The sequence below is a fragment of the Bos taurus genome, chromosome 11 (genome assembly GCF_002263795.3).
Source record: "Bos taurus isolate L1 Dominette 01449 registration number 42190680 breed Hereford chromosome 11, ARS-UCD2.0, whole genome shotgun sequence".
NCBI lineage: Eukaryota > Metazoa > Chordata > Mammalia > Artiodactyla > Bovidae > Bos > Bos taurus.
The window spans coordinates 37,934,653-37,962,151 of record NC_037338.1 but is presented as its reverse complement, the minus strand read 5'-3'; the positions used below and the strand labels follow the sequence as shown (position 1 = coordinate 37,962,151).

General features: G+C 37.7%; 1 protein-coding gene and 1 non-coding gene across 5 annotated transcripts in view; one reads left to right on the top strand and one right to left on the bottom strand.

The window, feature by feature from the left end:
• The window catches only part of CLHC1 (clathrin heavy chain linker domain containing 1), a 34,910-nt gene extending 7,935 nt beyond the window's left edge, over nucleotides 1-26,975 (top strand). For 2 of the 4 annotated variants that reach the window (XM_010809941.4, XM_005212620.5), the window contains 9 exons: nucleotides 1,771-1,904; nucleotides 2,274-2,475; nucleotides 2,586-2,698; nucleotides 3,047-3,131; nucleotides 5,311-5,417; nucleotides 11,037-11,211; nucleotides 21,539-21,741; nucleotides 25,126-25,305; nucleotides 26,643-26,975. In XM_010809941.4, the coding sequence (XP_010808243.2) occupies nucleotides 1,772-1,904; nucleotides 2,274-2,475; nucleotides 2,586-2,698; nucleotides 3,047-3,131; nucleotides 5,311-5,417; nucleotides 11,037-11,211; nucleotides 21,539-21,741; nucleotides 25,126-25,305; nucleotides 26,643-26,839 (1,395 nt within the window). In that variant the 5' untranslated portion in view covers nucleotide 1,771 and the 3' untranslated portion in view covers nucleotides 26,840-26,975. 4 annotated transcript variants of the gene reach the window in all.
• Nucleotides 10,555-10,627, bottom strand: TRNAE-CUC (transfer RNA glutamic acid (anticodon CUC)). The gene has a single exon. It is a non-coding gene; the product is annotated as a tRNA-Glu (tRNA).
• Nucleotides 26,976-27,499: the final 524 nt, after the last annotated feature.

Genomic DNA, 27,499 nt, shown 5'->3' with positions numbered 1-27,499 from the left:
ATAATACTAATTCAGTTTGGGAAATTTATAATATCTCTTAGGATAATTGGAGGCACATTGTAGTATCGTAAAATGAAGGATGCAGATAATTGCTCCAGGTAATTTCTTGCATGGAAGGTTTAATGGTACAATTTCATGATTACCATCTGAAATAGAGCACTTAATCTTGTGATGCAAAAAAAGTAAGTAACCTACTGGGAGATGATAAAACTCTCACTCTTTTTGAACAGTCTCAGATTTTCAGTGTTCCATTTGGTAATTGATGGGTAAATTGTTCTTAGAGATAATTTGAAGTCAACCAGGAAAATTATGTGAAATTTGACCTCCATTTTTGGTAATGTAGCTGGCTAGAGGTTGGGATCACTTCTTGTTGGGAGAAAATGCTACATAAATAGTAAAAAAAAAATTTTTTTTTGAAAGGGACAGGAGGCGGATAAGATAGTAACAGAAATATTAGGGCAAAATCAGAAGACAAAAGATAGAGGAGCACTAAAGCTTCTTTGGAATCAAGATTGCCGGGAGAAATATCACCTCAGATATGCAGATAACACCACCCTTATGGAAGAAAGTGAAGAGGAACTAAAAAGCCTCTTGATGAAAGTGAAAGAAGAGAGTGAAAAAGTTGGCTTAAAGCTCAACATTCACAAAACGAAGATCATGGCATCTGGTCCCATCACTTCATGGGAAATAGATGGGGAAACAGTGGAAACAGTGTCAGACTTTATTTTTTTGGGCTCCAAAATCACTGCAGATGGTGACTGCAGCCATGAAATTAAAAGACACTTACTCCTTGGAAGGAAAGTTATGACCAACCTAGATAGCATATTGAAAAGCAGAGACATTACTTTGCCAACAAACGTCCGTCTAGTCAAGGCTATGGTTTTTCCAGTGGTCATGGGTGGATGTGAGAGTTGGACTGTGAAGAAGGCTGAGTGCCGAAGAATTGATGCTTTTGAACTGTGGTGTTGGAGAAGACTCTTGAGAGTCCCTTGGACTGCAAGGAGATCCAACCAGTCCATCCTAAAGGAGATCAGTCCTGGGTGTTCATTGGAAGGACTGATGCTGAAGCTAAAACTCCAATACTTTGGCCACCTCATGTGAAGAGTTGACTCATTGGAAAAGACCCTGATGCTGGGAGGGATTGGGGGCAGGAGGAGAAGGGGACGACAGAGGATGAGATGGCTGGATGGCATCACCGACTCGATGGACGTGAGTTTGAGTGAACTCCGGGAGATGGTGATGGACAGGGAGGCCTGGCGTGCTGTGATTCATGGGGTCGCAAAGAGTCGGACACAACTGAGCGACTGAACTGAACTGAATAATATTGGACTTCTGGGTTCCAGAACTATGAAAGAACAGATTTCTGTTGTTTTAACCCACCAAGTTTGTGGTATTTTGTTGTAGCAGCCACAGGAAACTAATAGGATTACTTAACAAAAATGATGTTTAAATTGCAAATGTAGTTTTCAACTAAAGGGAATGGACGTAGTACTTTGTGGCCAGATTATTCTATTTAACATTTACAAATTTCCAGTAAGGTTACAGATCATAGTCAGTATAAGATTTTATTGATGCTTTGAAAGAGAATGGTTTCTCACTTATGAGGTTAGTTAACTTCTTAGCCATTGTTTTGTAAACTTTCACCCACATTCATGGTACAAAATGATAATTAGCCAAATTAAAGTAATAATTTAACCTGTTTTACTTTGAGTGATATGATTAAATAATTAGTTGAAAGAAACATATTAAAAAAGCCTTTCTGATTTTCAGGATGGGACTTATTGAAAATAATTCCTCAAAGATTCAATTGCAGATAAATGAAATGAAACAAGTCAGGGCAAAGTATGACACAAAAGAAGAACAATATTGTACTTTCTGCAAAGATCCTTTAAAACCTATTCCAGGTACAGAATTTTGTTTAAAATATTTGTGAGAAATTCCAATTGTTTCCGTAGCATGTGGGATCTTCCCAGACCAGGGATCAAAACCTGTGTCCCCTACATTACCTGGAAGATTCTTAACCATTGGACCAGCAGCAAAGTCCCTTCATTAAGTCTTCAGTGATGATTTGTTTAAAACTTCCAGCCATTTAGAAATGTATGCTAATGTTCAGTAATCTACAAGTTCATATTGCCATCTCTTAATTATTTCTTAACATAGTCAACCATCTGACCTATTTTATTAATACTAAGACTTGCTCTTTGAGCACAAGCATCCCACACTGCTTGTGTGGGACACTGCTTGTCTTGTTTGATTTTTTCCCTTTCCCTTAGGCATGACTCTCCAAGAATCTGTCAATTTAGACGCTCTCACTAAATACTTGAAACATCTTGAAGGTAAATACGCAGAAATGGAAGAACTTATGTCCAAAAAATATGTACCTATTCAGAGGAAGGCAGATTTAGATGAGGAAATGACTGTGGTATTAGAACGGCGAGATTCAACTGAAAATCTGAACAATGAATTACAGTTTAGGTATGAAAGTTGCATCTATGTTTTAAAAGTTTGAAGCTTTTATTTGATTTTAATATTCCACTGTTTGATTTTAGGTTCAGTATGTCATTAACGTTTTTTTATCTTTATAGTCATCAAAAACTGCAGGTTATTTCACAGGCACTTACTTTGTGGGTAAAATCTGATATGAGCAGATCATTTCAAGACTTCGTGGAGAACATTCAGAAAAGTAAAGATTTACACGGTAGATGATCTGTATTTTTTAAGTATCATATATAATGGAAAACATTTTGTTTCCCCTTAGGCTGAGTTTTAAAAATGTGAAAATGTACTTACTTTTGTTAGGGATCTGTTACCCTATGGGCTTCTTCCTTCAGCAGTTGGCAGATAATCTGTAAAGAGTAAACTTGGTTAGCCAGGGAGAGAATACCTGAAAATAAGGAAGCAAGAGATGGGGAGGCCATTCAGTTTAGGAAGAGGCTGGTACTATTAGAACTATAGCATTAGATTGTTGGTATTAAACATTTGTGTTTGTTGTTTTTATTGATTGATAACCTTAAATATCATCTGATGATGCTGTTAATATTTACAGATAAACAAGGCATTGTTGAAGAACTACTTGAAGAAGACCCAAGCAAGGCAAAAGAAGCTGAAATTTTGCTGTACTTCATTGAAAGGCAAATATTTTAAAAGCTTTGATCTTCCTTAAGCTATTATAGCATTTATTTAATATTTGCTTAAATGCTTACTCAATATTTAGCATTTTTAGCATCTTTTTGAAATATTAGCATCTTTTTGAGCTGTAGTCTCTAGCTTTTGTATTTTTTAATAGCTACTCTAGTAGACAAATTAGAAAATAAACTAGAATTTTTAGAATATAGATTCTTTATGAAAATAAATACCAGATTGATGGTCTCAGAGATTTTATGGAAGATATAGCTAGACTATAGTGTTAAGTTTTACTTATATTTTTCTTGTATTCCCTAACCATTGACCTGATCTTACAGAATGTTTTTGAGAACATCTCCTTTTATTTGTTTATTTATTTTGGCCTGTGTTCGTTAGGTGTTTGTTGCTGTGCGTGGGCTTTCTCTAGTTGCAGAGAGCTGGGGTTACTCTTTGTTGTGATACACGGGCTTCTCATTCCCACGGCATCTCTTGTGCAGCAGAGGCTCTAGGGCACTTGGGCTTTGAGCACTGGCACTTCAGCAGTTGTGGTATGTTGGCCTAGGTGGCCCTCGACAGGTTTGATCCTCCTAGATCAGGGATCGAATTCATGTCCCCTACGTTGGCAGGTGGATTCTTAACCACTGGACCACCAGGGAAGCCCAGGAACATCTTCCTGAATCAGATTATCCAAGCCAGTTTAGTCCTTCTTTTCCTCATTTGTATCCTATGACATATTAGGAAGGCATATTTCTCTCTAATATGTATTAAATTATTATATAGTGTATGCTACTGCTGCTAAGTCGCTTCAGCCGTGTCCGACTCTGTGCGACCCCGTAGACGGCAGCCCACTAGGCTCCTCTGTCCCTGGGATTCTCCAGGCAAGAATACTGGAGTGGGTTGCCATTTCCTTCTCCAATGCATGAAAGTGAAGAGTGAAAGTGAAGTCGCTCAGTCGTGTCCGACTCTTAGTGACTCCATGGACTTCAGCCTACGAGGCTCCTCCTCCATGGGATTTTCAGGCAAGAGTACTGGAGTGGGGTGCCATTGTCTTCTCCGATATAGTGTATAGTAAAGGCTTAAAGAGCTCTGACTTTATTCTTTTTTTAAAATTTTTAAATTAGAGGATAATTGCTTTACAATGTTGGGTTGGTTTCTGCCATAAAACAGCGTGAATCAGCCATAAATATCTGTTTGTCCCCTCCCTCTTGAACCTCCCCCATAAGACTTTATTCTTTATTTTATTTTTTATGTATTCTTTATTCTTTAAGAGGTTGATTCATAGGCTATGAGGCCAATCTGTAATGAACATATGTAATATTACTAGTCTTCTATGTTAAACAGTTTTCTCTTGTTGATTTGCTTGTTGATATGATATAAAGAAGGGGTAAAGATCATTTTGAGGCACCCCAAAGCCTGGATTGTTTCCTCATACTCTATGCTTCTCTAAGTCTTCCAGCTTCACATATAAGAGAAAAACCCTGAGGATAAAAGTTTTATGTATTTTGCTTAATATTATTTCAGTGTTTTTCCTCCTCTGAGGTTCCACATTCATTTGCAACACTTTAAATCCTCTTTGGCATAGTTGTATTAATAGTGAGGTAAGAGTTGAGCTGGAGACATTTTGCCCTAGGAAGAGGAGTAGAAGCTTAAGTTATCTGAACTATTATCTTTTCTTCTCTCATTTAGTCTCACATTCAGTTGGGAGTCTGGTTACTGGTGGAACAACTTATGCTTCTGAATACCAAGGACTCCTCTTGATTTTCAGCTTTGGCAGCATATGAGTTCAATTAATATTTACCCTACATTGAGCGTCTAAGCAGATTGCCCTTCTTTCCCTGGTTCTCCTTTTCTTCTGGAGATGATATGAGAGGAAAAAAAAATCTGAGCTCACTATAAATTCAGTGAAGTTCTTTCCATTTCCTATGGATTATTCTAAGTACTGAAGAATAAGGTACATAATCAGGTTCAAGTCACCTAGCAGGTGAGAATCTTCTTCTGAAGCTACAAAAAATAATATTAGGGAAGGGAGTGAAAGAATATTTTAGAGAGTGAATGGATCTAGTTATAGTTTATTAGAGGTGTTTTTTGTATTACTATACTACTATGTTTAATATGTATTAGACATTTCTAATCAGTTTTCTTTACTTTTTTTGTATACTATTGTATAATGAAATGCAATGACTGTAGGTTCAATGAATTAATCTCACTTGGGGAATATGAAAAGGCAGTTTATTTTGCAGTGAATGGTCCTAGAAGAATTCTTCAAAACATTGGGACAGTGAACAAATTTAAGGGTAAGCATTTCTCTCTGAATCTTACATGTATATGCTAATTATACTTTTTTTCCCCCCTGATAGAATGGGATGAATATTGAACTGGAAAATAAGATGCAGGCTCCAGCCCTATATCTATCATTTACTCAGTTTCCTTACCTATAAGATTAAGGAGTTTGATTAGGCTTTCCCAATTAAGTTATGAAATATTTCAAGTGTACAGAAAAGTATGAATAACGGCAAAGATTGAGGGCAAGAGGAGAAGGGGGCAACAGAGGATGAGACGGTTGGATGGCATCACCGACTAATTGGACATGAGTTTGAGCAAACTCTGGGGAATAGTGAAGGACAGGGAAGCCTGGCGTGCTGCAGTTCATGGGGTCACAAAGAAGCAGAAACAGCTTAGCGACTGAACAATAACAATTCACTGCCAAGCTTAAAAATGTGAATATTTTGTCAGGTTTGCTCCACTTCCTTTAAAAGCAGCTTTGTTGTAGCGAGTCAACATACATACAATAAACTGTACACTGTTAAAGTATAGAGTTTGTTAGGTTTTGACATATGTATCCTCCAAAAGTTCTGTCTTTGTCCTCAGTGATCCCTCTCTAAATCAAATCCCTTAACGATTATACAGTGGAAGTGACAAATAGATTCAAGGGATTAGATCTGATAGAGTGCCTGAAGAGCTATGGACGGAGGTTTATGACATTGTACAGGAGGCAGTGATCAAGACCATCCCCAAGAAAAAGAAGTGCACAGAGGCAAAATGGTTGTCTGAGGCCTCACAAATAGCTGAGAAAAGAAGAGAAGCTAAAGGCAAAGGAGAAAAGGAAAGATACATCTATTTGAATGCAGAGTTCCAAAGAATAGCAAGGAGAGATAAGAAAACCTTTCTCAGTGATCATTGCAAAGAAATACAGGAAAACAATAGAATGGGAAAGACTAGAGATCTCTTCAAGAAAATTAGAGATACCAAGGGAACATTTCATGTAAAGATGGGCACAATAAAGGACAGAAATGTTATGTACCTAACAGAAGCAGAAGATATTAAGAAGTGGTGGCAAGAATACACAGAAGAACTGTACAAAAGAGATCTTCATGACCCAGATAACCACGATGGTGTGATCACTCACCTAGAGCCAGACATCCTGAAATGTGAAGTCAAGTGGGCCTTAGAAAGCATCACTATGAACAAAGCTAGTGGAGGTGATGGAATCCTAATTGAGCTATTTCAAATCCTGAAAGATGATGCTGTGAAAGTGCTCCACTCAATATGCCAGCAAATTTGGAAAACTCAACAGTGGCCACAGAACTGGAAAAGGTCAATTTTCATTCCAGTCTCTAAGAAAGGCAATGCCAAAGAATGTTCAAACTACCACACAATTGCACTCATCTCACACACTAGCAAATTAATGCTCAAAATTCTCTAAGCCAGGCTTCAACAGTACGTGAACTGTGAACTTCCACATATTCAAGCTGGTTTTAGAAAAGGCAGAGAAACCAGAGATCAAATTCCGAACATCCATTGGATCATCGAAAAAGCAAGAGAGTCCGAGAAAAACACCTACTTCTGCTTTATTAACTACGCCAAAACCTTTGACTTTGTGGATCACAACAAACTGTGGAAAATTCTGAAGGAGATGGGAATACCAAACCACCTGACCTGCCTCATAAGAAATCTGTATGTAGGTCAAGAAGCAACAGTTAGAACTAGACATGGAACAACAGACTGGTTCCAAATTGAGAAAGGGGTAGGTCAAGGCAGTATATTGTCACCATGCTTATTTAACTTATATGCAGAGTACATCGTGGGAAATGCCGGGCTGGATGAAGCACAAGCTGCAAACAAGATTGCCAGGAGAAATATCAATAACCTCAGATATGCAGATGACACCACCCTTATGGCAGAAAGTGAAGAAGAACTAAAGAGCCTCTTGATGAAAGAGGAGAGTGAAAAATCTGGCTTAATACTCCGCATTCAAAAAATTAAGATCATGGCATCCGGTCCCATCACTTCATGGCAAATAGATGGGGAAACAATGGAAACAGTGAGAAACTTTATTTGGGGGGGCTCCAAAATCACTGCAGATGGTGACTGCAGCCATGAAATTAAAAGACGCTTGCTCCTTGGAAGAAAAGCTATGACCAACCTAGACAGCATATTAAAAAGCAGAGACATTACTTTGCCAACAAAGGTCCATCTAGTCAAAGCTTTGGTTTTTCGAGTGGTCATGTGTGGATGTGAGAGTTGGACCATACAGAAAGCTAAGCATCAAAGAAATGAACTGTAGTGTTGGAGAAGACTCTTGAAAGTCCCTTGGACTGCAAGGAGATCCAACCAGTCTATCCTAAAGGAAATCAGTCCTGAATATTCATTGAAAGGACTGATGCTGAAGCTGAAACTCCAATACTTTGGCCACCTGTTGCCAAAAACTGACTCATTGGAAAAAACCCTGATGCTGGGAAAGATTGAAGGTGGGAGGAGAAGGGGACGACAGAGGATGAGATGGTTGGATGGCATCACCGACTCAATGGACATGAGTTTCAGCAAGCTCCAGGAGTTGGTGAAGGACAGGGAAGCCTGGCGTTCTGCAGTCCATGGGGTCACAAAGAGTCGGACATGACTGAGTGACTGAACTGAACTGATCCCTCTTTCCCACTACTCCCCTCCCTGCCACTGGTCTCCCTCATATGGCTTCTCTCCAGCCCCCAGGCAACTACTTATCTGCTATCAATCACCAAAGATTAGTTTGCATTTTCTAGAATTTCATATAAATGAATTATAATGTAGGTATCCTTTTGTTTTTTATCTACTAAACCCCAAACAGGAACTGCTTATCTAACTGGAATAACCATTCTTGGTTCAATTCTTTACAACAGACTTCTAATATTCCTAGAAAAAGATGTTCTAATGATCAATTTTAAAATTACTTGTTACACAGTATACCACAAACCATAATCTGAAATCACAGAGCAACAAAAAAATGAAGCCTGAAAAACAAAAAAACAAAACCAAAAAGTATAAGTGTAAAATTCTTTTGTTTGTATTTTGAAGTTTATTTCAGAAACGGTGAGAAAATTAATTTCTGTTGTTTTTTAAAGGCACCCAGTATGTGGTGACTTGTTACAGGAACTCTAGGAAACTAATACAGCGTATGTATGTGCAGTGTGTATATGTGTATGAGGGGTGCATATAGCTTCCACAGATGCTTCCAGAGATGTTCATCTTGCTCTTCTCACTCCACACTTGGGACCTTTCCTGCCATACTACATAAGTATGCACTTATCTTCGGAGATGGCTAATGTAATAGTATTCATGCACTCTCCAGATTCAACTGAAAATAGAGGCTACTAATTTACTGTTCCCTTGGGCAGGAGAAATTGTCTTGAAATAATTGACAGCCTTTTTAGAATGGTGGTTCACTATTGTTTTTCTTCACTTTTGCCCTATTCCATAAGGCAGCCAAATGCACTATAAGAAATTTAGTAGGTATGCTTTTTTGACTGATTTCTTGCACTGAGCATAATTATTTTGGAATTCATCCATGTTATTGCATCTATCAATAATTTATTTTTCATTGCTGAGTAGTGTTCTATTCTGTGAATAGAAATGCTTTATCAGATATTTTCTACCAATTTGTGGCTTGTCTTTTCATTTTCTTAACAGTGTCTTTCTAAGAGTAGAAGTCATTCATTATGTTGAAATCTAATTTATGATTTTTTTTTTATGGATTGAGAATTTAGTGTAGTACCTAAGAAATCTATGTCTACTCTGCAGAGATTCTTCTTCTATTTTTTTCCCCTAAGGATTTTATAATTTTAGGTTTACATTTAGGTCTGTGATCCAGTTTGGGTTAATTTTTTTTTTTTTTTTTTTTTTTGCCAGTTATTTTCTTTATTTTTTTTTTTTTCCTCTAATTTTATTTTATTTTTAAACTTTACATAATTGTATTAGTTTTGCCAAATATCAAAATGAATCCGCCACAGGTATACATGTGTTCCCCATCCCGAACCCTCCTCCCTCCCCCCTCCCCATACCATCCCTCTGGGCCGTCCCAGTGCACCAGCCCCAAGCATCCAGCATCATGCATCGAATCTGGACTGGCAACTCGTTTCCTACATGATATTTTACATGTTTCATTGCCATTCTCCCAAATCTTCCCACCCTCTCCCTCTCCCACAGAGTCCATAAGACTGTTCTATACATCAGTGTCTCTTGTGCTGTCTCGTACACCGGGTTATTATATATGATGTGAGGTATGGGTTAAAGTTTTTTTTTTCAAAGTTTATTTTTGCTGATAGCTATCTAGTTATTCCAGGATAATTGATTTAAAAAGACTTTCTCCACTCATTTACCTTTGTACCTTTGTGACAATCAACTGATTGTCTATTCTGTTCATTGATCTGTTTATCTTGAAGCTTGTACTACACTGTCTTGATTAATGTAAGCTTATAGTAAGTCTTGAAATTAGATTGTGTTAGTCTTCAAACTCTGTTCTTCTTTATCAAATTTGGTTTGGCTATTTTAGGTCTTTTATATTTCTGTTTAAATTTTTGAAGTCAGCTTGTAAATTTCTTAGGGGAAAAAAAAGGTCTACTAGGAATTGCATTGAATCTGTAGTTCAACATGGGGAGAATAGACAGTGAACAATACTGAATACTATGACCCAGTGAACCCATAAATGTGGTCTATCTCTCCATTTTTGCTTTTAGGGTTTTAAAAAAATTTAGCAGTGTTTTATAGGTTATAGTGTTCTGTTTTTTGTTTTTAACATTGAAATGTTCAATTTTTACTCAGAAATTTTGAGACATCTTGCAAGTAACTAGGAACTCTTTCTTTGAATGTGCTCTCAACTTAGTATAAGTTAAAAGTGATAAAAAATTTTAAGTGATATTGGTATAGTCCTGAGTTTCTTTCTCTTCTCCCTTTGTCTTGGTCTACTCAAATTATGGCTTGAAGTTTCAGTAAAAATAAGTGCTTGCAATTAATGCTTAAATAGTATAATTACCAGTGAAATTGAAAAACAGCCAACTTTTATTCATTTACTAGGTATGTGGATCTTACTCTAAGAAATTCACCAAAACTAGATTGGTGATAACTCACTGAGTGTTTTGTAGAATCACAGAATATTAAGTAAGACATTAAGTGAGATCCTAGTTCCCTGACCAGGGATTGAACCTGGGCCCACAGCAGTGAGAGCACTAAGACCTAACCACTGGACCACCAGGGAATTCCCATCTTTCACCTCCTTCTGGAGGCTCTGAATAGATTTCCATTCCATGCTGCTCTCATAACTTTTAAGTCAGCAAACTTTGGCATTCCTTGACTTGTAGACTCATCTCTCTAATCTCTGCCTTGGTTTTCACATAGCATATGCTATTTAGTCATTGTTGTTCAGTTGCTAAGTCATATCCAACTCTTTGCAACCCCATGGACTGCAGCACACCCGACTTCCCTGTCCATTATCCAAAATATAAAGTTTAATCCACAAGCATTAGTTAAAAATTACAAATGTTAATATATAACTTTAGATTAAAATTTTTAGAAAATGATATGAGATGAAAATAAGAATATGAAGTAAGAAAAAGTAAATTATTACTTAAAAGTATTTGACTCAAAACCTTTTCTTCTCTTTGTAGCTGTTGGAAAAATTAGAGGAAAACCTTCCCCATTACTTTTATTTTTTGAGGCTATCTTTAGCATAAGTCATGCTTTTAGACATCCTGTTGATGCAGTGCTAACTCTGGAAGGAATCAAGTGTGGATTGTCTGAAAAACGTTTAGACTTAGTCATCAACTGGGTCACCCAAGAAAGGTAAGCAAAGTTATGCTTTTAACTTAATTTTGAAATTTGCTTGATAAAGCATTTATCAAGCATAGAAAGTTCTCAAAATTTTAATGGTTTTCTTGTCAGTACATTATTTGAGCATGTATTTCAGATGTCTATTGCAATTTATCCAAAAGTATTTACTAAGCATTCATGGATGAAGTAATAAGGCCTAGTCACAATGAGCTCAGAGGTCAGGAGTTGCCTCAAGGCAATTGACAAGATGATTTGTGACCAGTTATTGGTGCATGGAAGTTGATCAATAAGGATAGAAAAGGGTTGATCAGTATCATGCTGCTCAAAGGGATAACTTTATTTCAGACAGGCTATGGATACATGTAAAGGATAAGCCCAGGAGAAAATGTAAAAGCAGGAGGGATGTGAACCAAGGTAACATTTAAAAGAACATACAAACCAGCAAGCACAGGCAGGAGGTGGCTTCTTGGAGTTGAGTCTTGGCACAAATTGGCAGACTTGTACCAGGGTTGCCTTGGATTGGGTTCCCTGGAACCTAGGCCTAAGACAGGAATTTGGGTGTTCATGAAGGATGGCTTCTCAGGAAAAACCCGTAAGGGACTGAGTAAAGCAGAATAGGGAAATGAAAAGAGCCAAGCAAGGATGTGACCTCAGGCAAGTATTGACCTTATTTACAGAGGGACGCCTCTGAAGCATAAAGCACATCACAGAGCTGTTCCCACTTGACGGAAGGGGCCAGGCTTCCGTGCTTCTCCATCAGTTAGTCAAGGGCTGTGGGCTGCCTGGATAGGGTAGGAATACATAACTTTCTGGGCATGGTGGCTCCCACTAGCCCTGGGTAATCCCTTATGGAAGGCAAGCACCTGTGAGCCACTGAGAGCCAATACCTAGAGCAGCTGGGGAAGGGTATGCTGACTCAGTAAGGAGGATTTGGGCAGGACACCAAAACAGCATCTGCCTTAGTCAACCATTTGCATAATACAGATCTCTTTGCTTTTCACATTAAGTTCACTCCATCCAGGCACAGCTCCTCTAGGATTCTGTGGTCATAATTCTTGGGGAAACTTATAAGAGGAGGGTGAGCAGGATGAATTATAGCCCTTGTTACTAAGTCCTAGAACTGTAATTTGCTTTTTTACAGCTTTATTGAGATATAGTTTATATATAATAACGTATATTTATTTAAAGTGTACAATTTGATGAGTTGTTTAAAAACAGCATTATGGAGATATAATTGATACGCAGTAGGCTGCACATATTTAAGGTGTGTAATTTGACAAGTATTGACATATAGTTGCTCAGTTGTGTCTGACTTTGTGATCTCATGGACTGTAGCCTGCCAGGCTCCTCTGTCCATGGGATTTCCCAGGCAAGAATACTAGAGTGAGTTGCCATTTTCTTCTCTAGGGGATCTTCCCAACATAGGGATCAAACCTGAGTCTCCTGCATTGCAGGCAGATTCTTTACTGCTGAGCCACCAGAGAAACCCTGTTTTGTCATATGCATGCATCCTTGAAGTAATCAGCACCATCAAGATGCTAAATACATCCACGACTCTGAAATGTTTCCTTATGTCCCTTTGTAATGCCTCTTCTTTCCTTCTACCACCTCATTCTACCTCCTCCCCATCTCTGGGTAACCACTGATCTACTTTATATTATCCTAGTTTCATTTTCATTTCCTAAAATTTTATATATATATATATATATATATATTATTGGAATCACACATTGTATATTCTTTTTTTTCCTTGGTCTGGCTGCTTTCACTTATAATTACTTTGAGATTCATCCATATTAATTGATACTGATTATTTTTCTTCTCTATCACCCATTTCAGAGTCTTCTTACTTATATTTCTTTTGATCTTGATGGCTTGTCTGGTAGAATGACTGTGGTTACCATGCCTTTATCAAACCATGGGTTTTGGTTTTTTTTTAATTATTTTATGTTGGAGTATAACTGATTAACAATGTTGTGTTAGTTTCAGGTGTACAGCAAAGTGATTCAGCTATACATATACATGAATCTGTTCTTTTTCAAATTGTTTTCTCGTTTAGAAACCATGGTTCTTGATTTACCCACTAACTGATTTCATTTGGCATGGGACTACCCAGAGATATAATAGTAGATCATCTGTCACTTGTAACAGACAACATTTGTATAACAAATGAATAACATTTGAAAAACAGCTATTGGGTTGTGCTAAAGATGGAGTATTTATCCATGGAGTATCAAAGACTGTTTAACTAGAAATGCTTATCATGAATCTGTATTCTGACAGACTCACCAAGTCATAAGTTCAGATTAGCTCAGAAGAGTCCATCCAAAATCAAGCATGACCAAGATAGTGCTCAGTCAGGCCCAGAGCACACAAGTAAGCTTCATGAATAAGTGGCCCAGACCCCATGTCAATTCCTACCGTCTTATGGGTACTGATACTACTTCCACAGCTTGTAACGAAGGGCTCATCCAAGGGTGAGGTTACCTAAGATAAGCATAAAGGAGAAGGAAAAAAACCAAAACTTTGTTCCTGGAAGGTTAAGATGGTGTCTGGGTGATGCCCCAGGTAAATAGCAAGGAGAGAACACAGCACCACCCATCAGGAAAATTGGATTAAAGATTTACTGAGCACAGCCCCACCCATCAGAACAAGACCCAGTATCCCCCTCAGTCAGTCTATCCCATGAGGAAGCTTTCTAAGCCTCTTATCCTTCTCCATCAGAGGGCAGACAGAATGAAAACCACAATCACTGAAAACCAATCTAATCATATGGACCACAGCCTTGTCTAACTCAGTGAAACTATGAGCCATGCCATGTAGGGCCACCCAATATGGACATGTCATGGTGGAGAGTTCTGACTCCAAAATGTGGTCCACTGGAGAAGGGAATGACAAACCACTTCAGTATTCTTGCCTTGAGAACCCCATGAACAGTATGAAAAGGCAAAAAGATAGGACACTGAAAGATGAACTCCCCAGGTCGGTAGGTGTCTAGTATGCTGCTAGAGATCAGTGGAGAAATGACTCCAGAAAGAATGAAGAGATGGAGCCAAAGCAAAAACAACACCCAGTTGTGGATGTGACTGGTGATGGAAGCAAGGTCTGATGCTGTAAAGAGCAATATTGCATAGGAACCTGGAATGTTAGGTCCACGAATCAAGGAAAATTAGAAGTGGTCAAACAGGAGATGGCAAGAGTGAATGTCGACATTTTAGAAATCAGCAAACTAAAATGGACTGGAATGGGTGAATTTAACTCAGATGACCATTATATCTACTACTGTGGGCAAGAATCCCTTAGAAGAAATGGAGTAGCCATCATAGTCAACAGAAGAGTCTGAAATGCAGTACTTGGATGCAATCTCAAAAAAGACAGAATGATCTCTGTTCATTTCCAAGGCAAACCATTCATTATCACGGTACTCCAAGTCTATGCCCCAACCAGTAATGCTGAACAAAACTGAAGTTGAACGGGTCTATGAAGACCTACAAGACCTTCTAGAACTAACACCCAAAAAGATGTCCTTTTCATTATAGGGGACTTGACTGCAAAAGAAGGAAGTCAAGAAAAACTTGGAGTAGCAGGCAAATTTGGCCTTGGAGTACAGAATGAAGCAGGGAAAAGGCTAATAGACTTCTGCCAAGAGAATGCACTGGTCATAGCAAACCTCTTCCAACAACACAAGAGAAGACTCTACACATGGACATCACCAGATGGTCAGCACCAAAATCAGATTGATTATATTCTTTGCACCTAAAAATGGAGAAGCCCTATACAGGAAGCAAAAACAAGACCAGAGGCCGACTGTCTCAGATCAAGAATTCCTTATGCCAAATTCAGAGTTAAATTGAAGAAAGTAGGGAAAAACCACTAGACCATTCAGGTATGACCTAAATCAAATTCCTAACGATTATACAGTGGAAGTGAGAAATAGATTTAAGGGACTAGATCTGATAGACAGAGTGCTTGATGAACTATGGACGGAGGTTCGTGACATTGTACAGGAGACAGGGAGCAAGACTATCCCCAAGAAAAAGAAATGCAAAATGGCTGTCTGAGGAGGCCTTACAAATGGCTGTGAAAAGAAAAGAAGCTAAAGGCAAAGGAGAAAAGGAAAGATATACCCATTTGAATGCAGAGTTCCAGAGAATAGCAAGGAGAGATTAGAAAGCCTTCCTCAGAGATCTGTGCAAAGAAATAGAGGAAAACATAGAATGGGAAAGACTAGAGATCTTTTCAAGAAATTAGAGAAACCAAGGGAACATTTCATGCAAAGATGGTCTCAATAAAGGACAGAAATGTTATGGACCTAACAGAAGCATAAGATATTAAGAAGAGGTGGCAAGAATACATAGAAGAACTGTACAAAAAAGATCTTCACGACCCAGATAATCATGGTGGTGTGATCACTCACACTTACCTAGAGCCAGACATCCTGGAATATGAAGTCAAGTGGGCCTTAGGAAGCATCACTATGAACAAAGCTAGTGGAGGTGATGGAATCCTAGTTGAGCTATTTCAAATACTAAAAGATGATGCTGTGAAAGTGCTGCACTCAATATGCCAGCAAATTTGGAAAATTCAGCAGTGGCCACAGGACAGGAAAAGGTCAGTTTTCATTCCAATCCCAAAGAAAGGCAATGCCAAAAAATGTTCAAACTGCCACACAATTGCACTCATCTCACACACTAGCAAATTAATGCTCAAAATTCTCCAAGCCAGGCTTCAACAGTACATGAACCGTGAACTTCCAGATGTTCAACCTGGTTGTAGAAAAGGCAGAGGAACCAGAAATCAAATTCCCAACATCTGTTGGATCATCAAAAAAGCAAGAGAGTTCCAGAAAAACATCTATTTCTGCTTTATTGACTATGCCAAAGCCTTTGACTGTGTGGATCGCAATAAACTGTGGAAAATTCTGAAAGAGATGGGAATACCAGACCACCTGACCTGCTTCTTGAGAAATCTGTATGCAGGTCAGGAAGCAACAGTTAGAACTGGACATGAAACAACAGACTGGTTCCAAATAGGAAAAGGAGTACATCAAGGCTGTATATTGTCACCCTGCTTATTTAAGTTAATGATGCAGAGTACATCATGAGAAATGCTGGGCTGCATGAAGCACAAGCTGGAATCAAGATTGCTGGAAGAAATATCAATCACCTCAGATATGCAGATGACACCACCCTTAAGGCAGAAAGTGAAGAGAAACTAAAGAGCTTCTTAATAAAAGTGAAAGAGGAGAGTGAAAAAGTTGGCTTAAAGCTCAACATTCAGAAAACAAAGATCATGGCATCTGGTCCCATTTCTTCATGGCAAACGGATGGAGAAACAATGGAAACAGTGGCAGACTTTATTTTTCTGGGTTCCAAAATCACTGCAGATGGTGAATGCAGCCATGAAATTAAAAGACGCTTACTCCTTGGAAGGAAAGTTATGACCAACCTAGACAGCCTATTAAAAAGCAGAGACATTACTTTGCCAACAAAGGTCTGTCTAGTCAAAGCTATGTTTTTTCCAGTAGTCATGTATGGATGTGAGAGTTGGATTATAAAGAAAGCTGAGCGTCAAAGAATTGATGCTTTTGAACTGTGGTGTTGAAGAAGACTCTTGAGAGTCACTTGGACTGCAGGGAGATCCAACCAGTCCATCCTAAAGGAAATCAGTCCTGAATGTTCATTGGAAGGACTGATGTTGAAGCTGAAACTCCAATACTTTGGCCACCTGATGTGAAGAGCTGACTCATTTGAAAAGACCCTGATGCTGGGAAAGATTGAAGGCAAGAGGAGAAGGGGATGACAGAGGATGAGACGGTTGGATGGCATCACCGACTCAATGGACACGAGTTTGAGTAACCTCCAGGAAATGGTGATGGACAGGAAAGCCTGGCATGCTGTGATTCATGGGGTCGCAGAGTCGGACATGACTGAGCAACTGAACTGAACTGAAGTGATGCCAACTTATCTCTTCATCTTTTAGCATGAAGGGTACTCTTTAAACTAATGATCATTATATGGTGCTGTATTCTCAATAGATCTGAGAAATAAAGAGTGGCCCTGATCAACTATAACTCCCAGGAGCCTGCTTGGAGAGTGTGTTAGCCAGTGTTCTCCAGAGAAACGGAAAGAATAAAATAAGAAATGGGCTCATGATTGTATAGGCTGAGAAGTCCCCACATCTGCAGTTGGCAATCTGGAGACTCAAGATCATCAGTGGTTTAAGTTCCAGTCTAAAAACTGGCAGCCTTGAGACCCAAAGGCAGGAGAAGACTGGTTTCCCAGCTAAGTAGTCAGGCAGGAAGAGTTCCCTTTTACCTGAGTCGATGTCATTCTTTTTGTACAATTCAGACCTTCAACTGAATGGTTGAGGGCCACCCACATTCAGGAGAGCAATCTGCTTTACTCAGACTGCCATTTAAAGTGTTACGCTCTTTAAATACATTCTCACAGACATACCCCAAATAATATTTGACCAAATACCTGGGCCCTCTGTGTCCCAGTCAACTTGACCATTGAGCATAAATTTCTTTATTCTAAATAGGACAATTTGATTTAACTCTAGAGCACTCAACTCAACTCTAGAGCACTTATAAGCTAATCAACATTGTTTGGATTTTCCATGTTTGGGATTTCTTCTATTTAGATACCTTAGTTTCAGTTCAGTTCAGTTCAGTCACTCAGTCGTGTCCAGCTCTTTGCGACCCCATGAATTGCAGCACACCAGGCCTCCCTGTCCATCACCAACTCCTGGAGTTCACTCAGACTCATGTCCATTGAGTCAGTGATGCCATCCAGCCATCTCATCCTCTGTCGTCCCCTTTTGCTCCTGCCCGCAATCCCTCCCAGCATCAGAGTCTTTCCCAATGAGTCAACTCTTCACATGAGGTGGCCAAAGTACTGGAGTTTCAGCTTTAGCATCATTCCTTCCAAAGAACACCCAGGACTGATCTACCTTAGTTTAGACACTATAAAAATCATTACAACTTTACTCCATACGATATTGGCAACAATTGATTTTAAAATGTTAGATTTCAGTCTTCTGGCAGTATTTTCATTTTTTCTTAAGCTTTGATGGAACTATGTGGTAAAACTATGCACTAAAATTAGAAGACTGTGGATAACTATGGATTATACCTATTCATACATTTCAAGTCTCCATTAGGAACTCATAGAAACAAAAATCTTACCTTTTCCCCAAAAAATGATTGGATGAACTACTACTGAAAATATGCTACAAATTAAAAGTAAGGCAAAGCCTTTTAAGAGTATGAACTCAATATACTAGTTTATAGAAAAAGCCTTTAGGTTATTTATAAACCATTATAAATGATGCCCATTCTTATGAAACATGCCATATAGAAAGAAGGATTCCCAATGATTTTTAATGAATTATTAAAAATGTGTGAAGATAAGCTGCACATCAGTAAAAATATGTGAAGATAAGCTGCATTTTATCTTTATTTAATCTACGTTTTTTCTTAATCTCTATTTAGATAGAATACTGTTTTTTATATATTAGAATGTTTCCTTTTTTTTTTTTTTTTTGGATCCAGAGATGATAGAAAAGAATACTCAAGGCAAATCACACTTTTTATTCTTAGCCTCTGTCCCCTGATCTCTGACTCTGATGACCTGGCCCTTACCACATAGCTGCCTTTAAAAGTGCTTCAGTTCTTTTCCTGAAGCTCAGCACAGAGCCAGCCCTAGAGCAACCTGGGTTATGGACTAAACTTGGCTCTCTTAGTCATTCCTACCAGGAAAAGTCTAATCACTTGACCCACAAAGCCTAAATTTAAGAAATGGTGCTTTGTTGATATTAATATCTCCAAATTGCAGACATTGCCCCTAGAAAGGAAAAATACTCTAGAATATTAACTTTACAAACCCAATCCTGTAAGATAACAATAAATGAATATCATGTGTAGATTTGGTGATTACCTTTATTTTGACTTCTGAAAAATTTACAGCACTGGAGTGGGTGACTCTCCCTTCTGCAGGGGATCTTCCTGACCCAGGAATCAAACCAGGGCCTCCTGCATTGCAGGTGGATTCTTTGACCAACAAAGTTATCAGGGAAGCCCACAGTCTGGCTTATAATCAAGTATACCTTAGTTTACCTGTGGAGTTAACATATTTTATTTATTAGTCATTTGTATTCCCTAGAGCTAGTCTGGTCTTGGGTCCACTTTCAGAAGTCTTTCAGAACTTCTTTAGAGTTGGAAGTTGAGGTTGGAAGAGCCAAGAAGGGGCTTTGTGTTCGTTGCTCTGTCATGTCTGACTCTTTGCAACCCTCTGGACTGTAGCCTGTCAGGCTCCTCTGTCCATGGGATTTTTCAGGCAAGAATACTGAAGTGGGTTGCCATGATGAGGTAATTAGGGAGAGAAGAGGGGAGGGAGGTTCCCAGGCTCATTTCCCAGCCTGGTTCAGGGTGCCTCTCGTACCCCCAGAGCTAGCATCCATAATTTTCTTCCCCTCCTTTTCCTTCAGGGACAATTCCATTCTTTTGGGGCTTGATCCTCCTTCTCCCTTTGGATAATTTTCTTTTTAATCATACTCTTTGTGTCTCATCATCCTTTTGGAAAGTGACAAGCAAAGACAGAACAGTCTTTTTCTCAACTCTGGCCTTCTCTCAGGTGGGACAGCATCGTGAGGGTGACCACTGAAAATAATGAAATAATAGTATTAATAAGAGAAATAAATACTAAAGTACTTATATTTTCATGTTGCTTCAGTAATGTAGTCACTAAAAACAACAGAAATAATGACTTGTTCAACCTCAGGAAACGCTGTGACTGTAGCTACCAAAACCCATATTTTGGTATTGAAATGTGGAAGTCAGGGAATTGCTTATTACATAATTAATTTGTACTCAGAACCTGCCTTTTGATTTTAGACCCACCTGTCTGCTGTCCCCACCAGCAAACACAGAGGGCTTTACTTAATTTTCAATAAAGAGACATTTTGTAGGGGTTTCAGAATTTCATTTTATTATTATTGGTGTTTTATTACATATATGCCAGAGAAGGCAATGGCAACCCACTCCAGTACTCTTGCCTGGAGAATCCCATGGACAGAGGAGCCTGGTGGGCTGCAGTTCATGGGGTCGTGAAGAGTCGGACACGACTGAGTGACTTCACTTTCACTTTTCACTTTCATGCATTGGAGAAGGAAATGGCAACCCACTCCAGTGTTCTTGCCTGGAGAATCCCAGGAACGGGGGAGCCTGGTGGGCTACCCTCTATGGGGTCGCACAGAGTTGGACACGACTGAAGCTACTTAGCAGCAGCAGCAGCAGCATTACATATATGCAGGCACTAATATTATGATTAATATTACATAATTGATATTATATAATATTCTGCAGCTATTAAATAAAAATTTAACTAAAGCACAATTTTAGTATAGCCAGTAATTAGAAGTGGTTTCTTTCAGTTCAGTTCAGTCGCTCAGTCATGTCCGACTCTTTGCGACCCCATGAATTGCGGCGCGCCAGGCCTCCCTGTCCATCCAAATCTTTTTTGGCTTATGCTTATAGTTTCTGTCTTCCCTGGTGGCTTAGATGATAAAGAACCTGCCTGCAACTCAGGAGACCCAGGTTCGATGCCTATGTCAGGAAGATCCCCTGGAGAAGGAAATAACAGCCCACTCCAGTGTTCTTGCCTGGAGTTACTGTGTAGTACATATGATTTCCTTCAATTGTATCTGAAGATGGTGCACTAAAATTGATGGAAAGTGAAATCTATTTAGTAGAACCATCTCAAAAGAGCTGCTTCTTTAGTCTCCCCTAATAGACACAGTTAAGTTCATTTATGCCCCTCCGCTTTGTTTCTTACAAATCTGCAACAATAAAAAACAAAATACTGCTGTCATACTTTCTGTTTCACTTTTTATAGTGCTTACAAGATGTGATGCTAATTTCAAGCTAAAAACTTTGTCACTGTCTTTAACCAATACTTAATAAGTTCTTACATTCTACAGGGTTTTGGAATCTATATAACAGCTAAGAACATTGAGAGCCTCAAATAAGAGAGAATTTTTGTTTACCTTGAAAATTTAAACCCCACCAGTCTTTTCAGGAGAGTTTTAACCTTATTTGTAGATTTTTTAAAAAGCTGAGCTCAGTTTCACCAAAATGACTTCCCCCAAAGGAATACATGCTGATTGTTTTTGTTCTTATGAGTAAATCTTAAATATGTTTAATTTCATCAATTGCCTAACATGGGATTTTTACAGACCATAGAAAATCCAGTTCTACTGTGCTGAATTTTCAAATATTTCATCTCATCTATTCATTAAGAACTCACTAACGTGTACCCTATTGATCTGCTTGCTCTAGGCTGACATTTTCTGAGGAGGCTGGGGATGTGATTTTTGATTATGGGGAGCAGGATACTTATAACAAGGCCAAATGTCTGGCTTTAGCTCAGATTATCTACAGTGAATGTGGCTTGCACAAGAAGGCTCTTCTTTGCCTATGTAAACAGGGTCAGATTCATGGGGCCATGGAATACATACAACAATTCAAGGATTTTACTTCTGGTGAGTGAAAAAGCCTATTATTTGTATATGTTCAGATTCTGGACTTCAATTGTAAGATCACCCATAATATTAGGCAATATTTTGGATTTACATTGTAAAACTTGTTTTATATATACTGGTAAGTAGATTTCTTGAGTAATTTTTAGTGAAAACAGATAAGCTGGAACTGATTGACTTTGATGCCAGACTTTCAAATACATTATGTATTTCCTCAATACATAGACATTTAGTAAACTTTAGATATTTGGACCATGCTATTTAAGAATTAAAAAAAACGTATATAATTTCTTTTTTTTTTAACATATATAATTTCTGAACTATAATATAAGCATTAGAATTAGTGAAATAATGTTGATTTTAAAAGTTTAAAACACCTAGGTTGCAGCTAACCAGTGATCTGAGAGAATTGAGGCCCTTAGAGTGACCCAGTTGAATGAGCTAATCTCTTACTATAGTCCAGTTCAGCATTAACCTTAATGTACAGGCAGTCCTGACAAATCCCTATACCCCAGGCTTGTGTCAATCCTGATTTTGCAAGCTATATACTCCAGTTCTAAGAAATCACAAAATGGAACAAAATATAGCACTTTTAGGTCACATTTTTTCCAGATAAACAATCTTTTATGGTTGTTGAATCTAATCATTTTTGAAGAAAAAATTAACTTTTACTTAGAATCTGGTTTTTAAAGTTATTAGTTTTTTTCATGCATTATGTAATAGCATGCCTGATACAGTTAGTGTAATAATAGCTTAGTCCACCTTTTTACATCCCTGTCTCACTTAAGCCTTATGTTAACTCTATGAACTAGGTTTTGTTATTACCCCTATTTTATCAATGAAAATTAACTATGTGTTCACAGAGAGGCTAAGACACAGAGAGGTAAGTAATTCTCCTGTATACACACAGCAGCGGATCAGAATCTGGCAAGAATAGTTACAACATAATATTTGTTGAATGAATAATTATTTTAATAGTTAAATTATACAGATTCAGTTTCTGTTTTATTGTTTTTCCTTAGAATTATTTTAGTCAAGGTTTAGACATGGAATGTAAGTTTTCAGTACTCTTGGAATTTTTATTGAATGAAATGTGAAGCTTCTTTTTTTGCTTGCAAAATTTGCCTAACATGAGTACATAGAAATATGATTGACTCATTCTCATATTATCCTGTTCTTCTAGTAATGCATTACACTAGAAAATAATTAAATTCACAATCAGCTGTCCATATTCATGGGTTTCACATCTGTGGATTCAAAGAACTTTAGATTGAAAATATTTGAGGGGAAAAAAATTCTAGAAAGTTCCACAAAGCAGAACTTGTGTTTGCTGTGCACCAGCAATTATTTACATAACATTTACATTGTATTTACAACTATTTACGTAGTATTTACATTGTGTTAGGTTACCCAGAGATGATTTAAAGTATATGGAAGGATGTGTGTAGGTTATATGCAAATACTATGCCATTTTGTGTTAGAGACTTTTTATATGAGACTTGAGTATCCTCAGCTTTTGGTATCTGCAAGGGGTCCTGCAACCAATACCCCATGGACACCAAGGGACAACTGTATATTGTACTAATTTAAGAAATAATAATACTTCTTTGTAAATAGAACCTTGTTACTTATCCTCAGAATTTATTTAGCACAGCATCATAAGATAATAATAATCTGAGGAAAATTAAGCTTAGAAGGTAGAAACAATGTTTGAAAGATTACTTTGCTTATTTTACATTTTAGTGACAAATAGCCACAGCTTTCCAAAGTATCATCCTTGGCCTTAGGAGACATTTGTTGCTGTTGTTCAGTCACTCAGTCATGTCTGACTCTTTGTGACCTCATAACTGCAGCACACCAGGCTTCCCTGTCCATTACCAGCTCCTAGAGCTTGCTCAAACTCATGTCCATTCAATTGGTGATGCTGTCCAGCCATCTCATCCTCTGTCGTCCCCTTCTCCTCCTGCCTTCAATCTTCCCCAGCATCAGGGTCTTGTCTAATGAGTCAGCTCTTTGCATCAGGTGGCCAAAGTATTGGAACTTTGCCTTCAGCATCAGTCCAGGATTGACTGGTTTGATCTTCTTGCAGTCCAAGGAACTCTTAAGAGTCTTCTCCAATACCACAATTCAAAAGCATCAATTCTTCGCCTAACCCTAACCCTTCTTTATGGTCCAGCTCTCACATCCATACATGACTACTGGAAAAACTATAGCTATGACTATATGGACCTTTGTCAGCAAAGTAGTGTCTCTGCTTTTTAATATGTTGTCTAGGTTTGTCGTAACTTTTCTTCCAAGGAGCAAGCGTATTTTAATTTCATGGCTGCAGTCACCATCTGCAGTAATTTTGGAGCCCCAGAAAATAGTCTGTCACCGTTTCCATTGTTTCCCATCTATTTGCCAAAAAGTGATGGAACCGGATGCCATGATCTTAGTTTTTTGAATGTTGAGTTTTAAGCCAGCTTTTTCCACTCTCCTCTTTCACCTTCATCTAGAGTCTCTTTAGTTCTTTTTCACTTTCTGCTGTAAGGGGACATACTCAGTTTGTTAATACTTTCTGGTTTGAGAAGAAAATGGTCTCTCTCAGATTTAGACTGTCAGCTTTCTGTTTACATTTACAAATCAAAGAAAACAAAAGCAGTACTTCTAAAAAAAAGTCTTTTGTTCCAAAAGGAAAATCTGACTCATAGTTCATCTGTTTTTAGAAGGAAAAATTCTTTTTGTCCTGCTCCTCTACCCCACTCCCACCAATGATTTATAGAATAAAACTGAGATCCAAAAGATGAAGTGACTGATCAAGCTATGATTAAAATTCAGGTTTCTTGATTGTCAACCTGGTCTTTTTTTTAATACCACATTTCTTTTCATGACAATTTTTGGATAAATGTTTGCTTGTACTCTTTGTTTAGGTAGTTTTCCTTTGTTTTTTCTATACTGAGTAGGATTTTTTTTTTTTGGATTGGAGATAGTAGTGTTGAATTCATTGAGAGCTTTGGAAGGATTGGAAAACGAAGAGTTGATTGACAAAGATAAACATTAGCTAGTCCCTCATCATGTTAAGCGGAGAAAGCAGTGGCACCCCACTCCAGTACTCTTACCTGGAAAATCCCGTGGATGGAGGAGCCAGGTGGGCTGCAGTCCATGGGGTCATGAAGAGTCCATGGGGACATGACTGAGCGACTTCACTTTCACTTTTCACTTTCATGCATTGGAGAAAGAAATGGCAACCCGCTCCAGTGTTCTTGCCTGGAGAATCCCAGGGATGGGGGAGCCTGGTGGGCTGCCGTCTATGGGGTCGCACAGAGTCGGACATGACTGAAGCAACTTAGCAGCAGCAGCAGCATCATATTAGGATGTTGAGATACAGTTTTTCATTTTTGCTTTTAGATGACCTGATGCAGCTAATAAAGTCATGTCCCAACATTGAATTGATTCAGTGTCTCACTAAAGAATGGAATGGGAAACCACCGTATTTATCTTTTGGTCTTGCTGTACTTCACCTGTTCTCTGTAGACATGAAAAAAGTTGGGATTAAGCTACTTCAAGAAATAAGTAAAGGTGGGAAAGGTAAGTGAAGTAAAATTTTGTTGTAGAAGAAATAGTAGTGCGTTATTTAAGGAAAGGTTCGAGATTATTATGTTTGAGTTAACTCTGTCTTCCTCAGAGTTCTTTCTTGGCATGTTAGGAATTTATAAAGATTACCATGTCAATAATACTCTGTTGGCAATAGTGTATATTTGTTGAGAGGAATGAAGAGAGATTCTTTATGAAGCTTGAGGAGAACATCACAATAATTATAACTGCTATGACTACTCTAAAAACTTTATATATTTTAACATGCATATATTTAATAATTTTCATATATACTTTAAATGTTATTTAGACAAACTTTGTTTCTTATTCCCAAACGGCCAAAGTAAAATGGCATTTACCTTGAACCTCACTCTGCTGTGCAATCAAGAATAATTAGATCTCAATTTTTTTATTTCCTTTCTCTAATTTAATATAGAAATTTGAGCAGATACCTTGATTTTAAATTATCACATGGGGCCAAAGAATGAAGAGTAAATTACATGAAAACATATTTGGGAAGATAATTTAGAAATTATCATTACAGATATCAACTAAAATATTTTATTTGATAGAAAAATAGTAATCATGGTAGGAATAAAATAACAGTGATTACAATATGCTAAATAGAGATCCTCGATTCATTAAGTATCATAAGTAATGAAGGTAATAAATGAATGAGTTCCATAAATAGTCCCAAAGAGGATGACTGTAATTGATTTTAAAAAGTAATTATGAAAACAATTTCTTTTTTAAATAAATAATATCATTAGTTTTCCTTAATAAACTAAATCCTTCTTTTATTTCCTTTAGAAAAACATTTGTTATAGAGGCCTCATCATTAAAATCTCTCTGACTAGAGGCTGGATGGAGGTTTTGCTAGAGATTTTTTTAAATCCTTAGGTTAGCACTATTAGGGCATTTATGAAAGTGAAGGATCATAAAAAGTTGACCATCAGATTTGTTAGCTAGTTCCTAGTGGTACTTTAGAGACTGTGAATGAAGCTGGTCCCACAGTCTTCACTTTCTGAGTTCCCTACATCTCAACCTTCAGCATCTGCTGACCTTACCAAGAAGGAGATGAATGGAAGAATAGGGAATGTGAGAAATGGTGGAGGATTGAATTGAGGCATAGAAAGGTTAATGAAAAAGAAGAAGAAAGAACTAACACTTGAGTACTTACTATGAGCTCAGCTGGGAACTCCACATGACACTTAAAGGAATTGGATCTAACAGGAATGGAGTTGAAATGATATCTCTTTATTTTTGAAGAATTGCTAAGTATGAATTATCAGATGAATGCCGTACTATAATATTGGATTTTATTTCCTCAGATGCAGTTGAACATCTCCTGATAAATGATCCGTTTTGCTCCCTAGAAAAGTGGCAAGAAGTAGCAAATATATGTTTACAGAATGGCTTTGACCAGTTGTCTAATGACATCATGTCTGTTCTTCGATCTCAAGCTGGGGTTACAGAAATTTCTGAAGAGGATGATACAGTCAACTTAATGCAGCATGTTTTTTGGTAGTTCTACATCTTAACCAGTTGAGGGAGCCTGTATAACATTTTATGTATATTGGTTGGGCAAACTGATTCTGGTATAACTTATAAATAAATCTGGAGTGTGAAGGTCTTAGAAATAAATCATGCTTCTTTTATTATGATGATGTTTAGATTTGTCCTTGAAATATTTATACATTTGCTTTTTTTTTTAATATGGTCATTTTGTATATTGAATCTTTTAGAAAATTTTCCTATTTTTTCCTTTAAAAATGTTTTAATTTAATTTTTATTTTCTATTGAAGTATAGTTGATTTACATCATTGTGTTAGTTTCAGGTATATAGCAAAGTGATTCACTTATACATCTATATATTCTTTTTCAGATTCTTTTCCCATATAGGTTATTATAGAATATTGAGTATAATTCCCTATGCTAGGGTTCTTATTATCTATTTTATATATAATAGTGGATATATGCTAGTGTCAAACTCCTAATGTATCCCTCTCATATATTGACTGGATAAAAATCCAAGAGCGTAAGTCTGTATAAATCTCAGTTTAAGTATTACTAAAGGCATAAGTTAATATCTAAATATACTCCATTCTGGTGATCTGATTTAACAGCAAGAACTGAGGAAGGTGTAGTAGTATCCTGTCTGTTAGGTGATTTCCCAAACATTAAATGC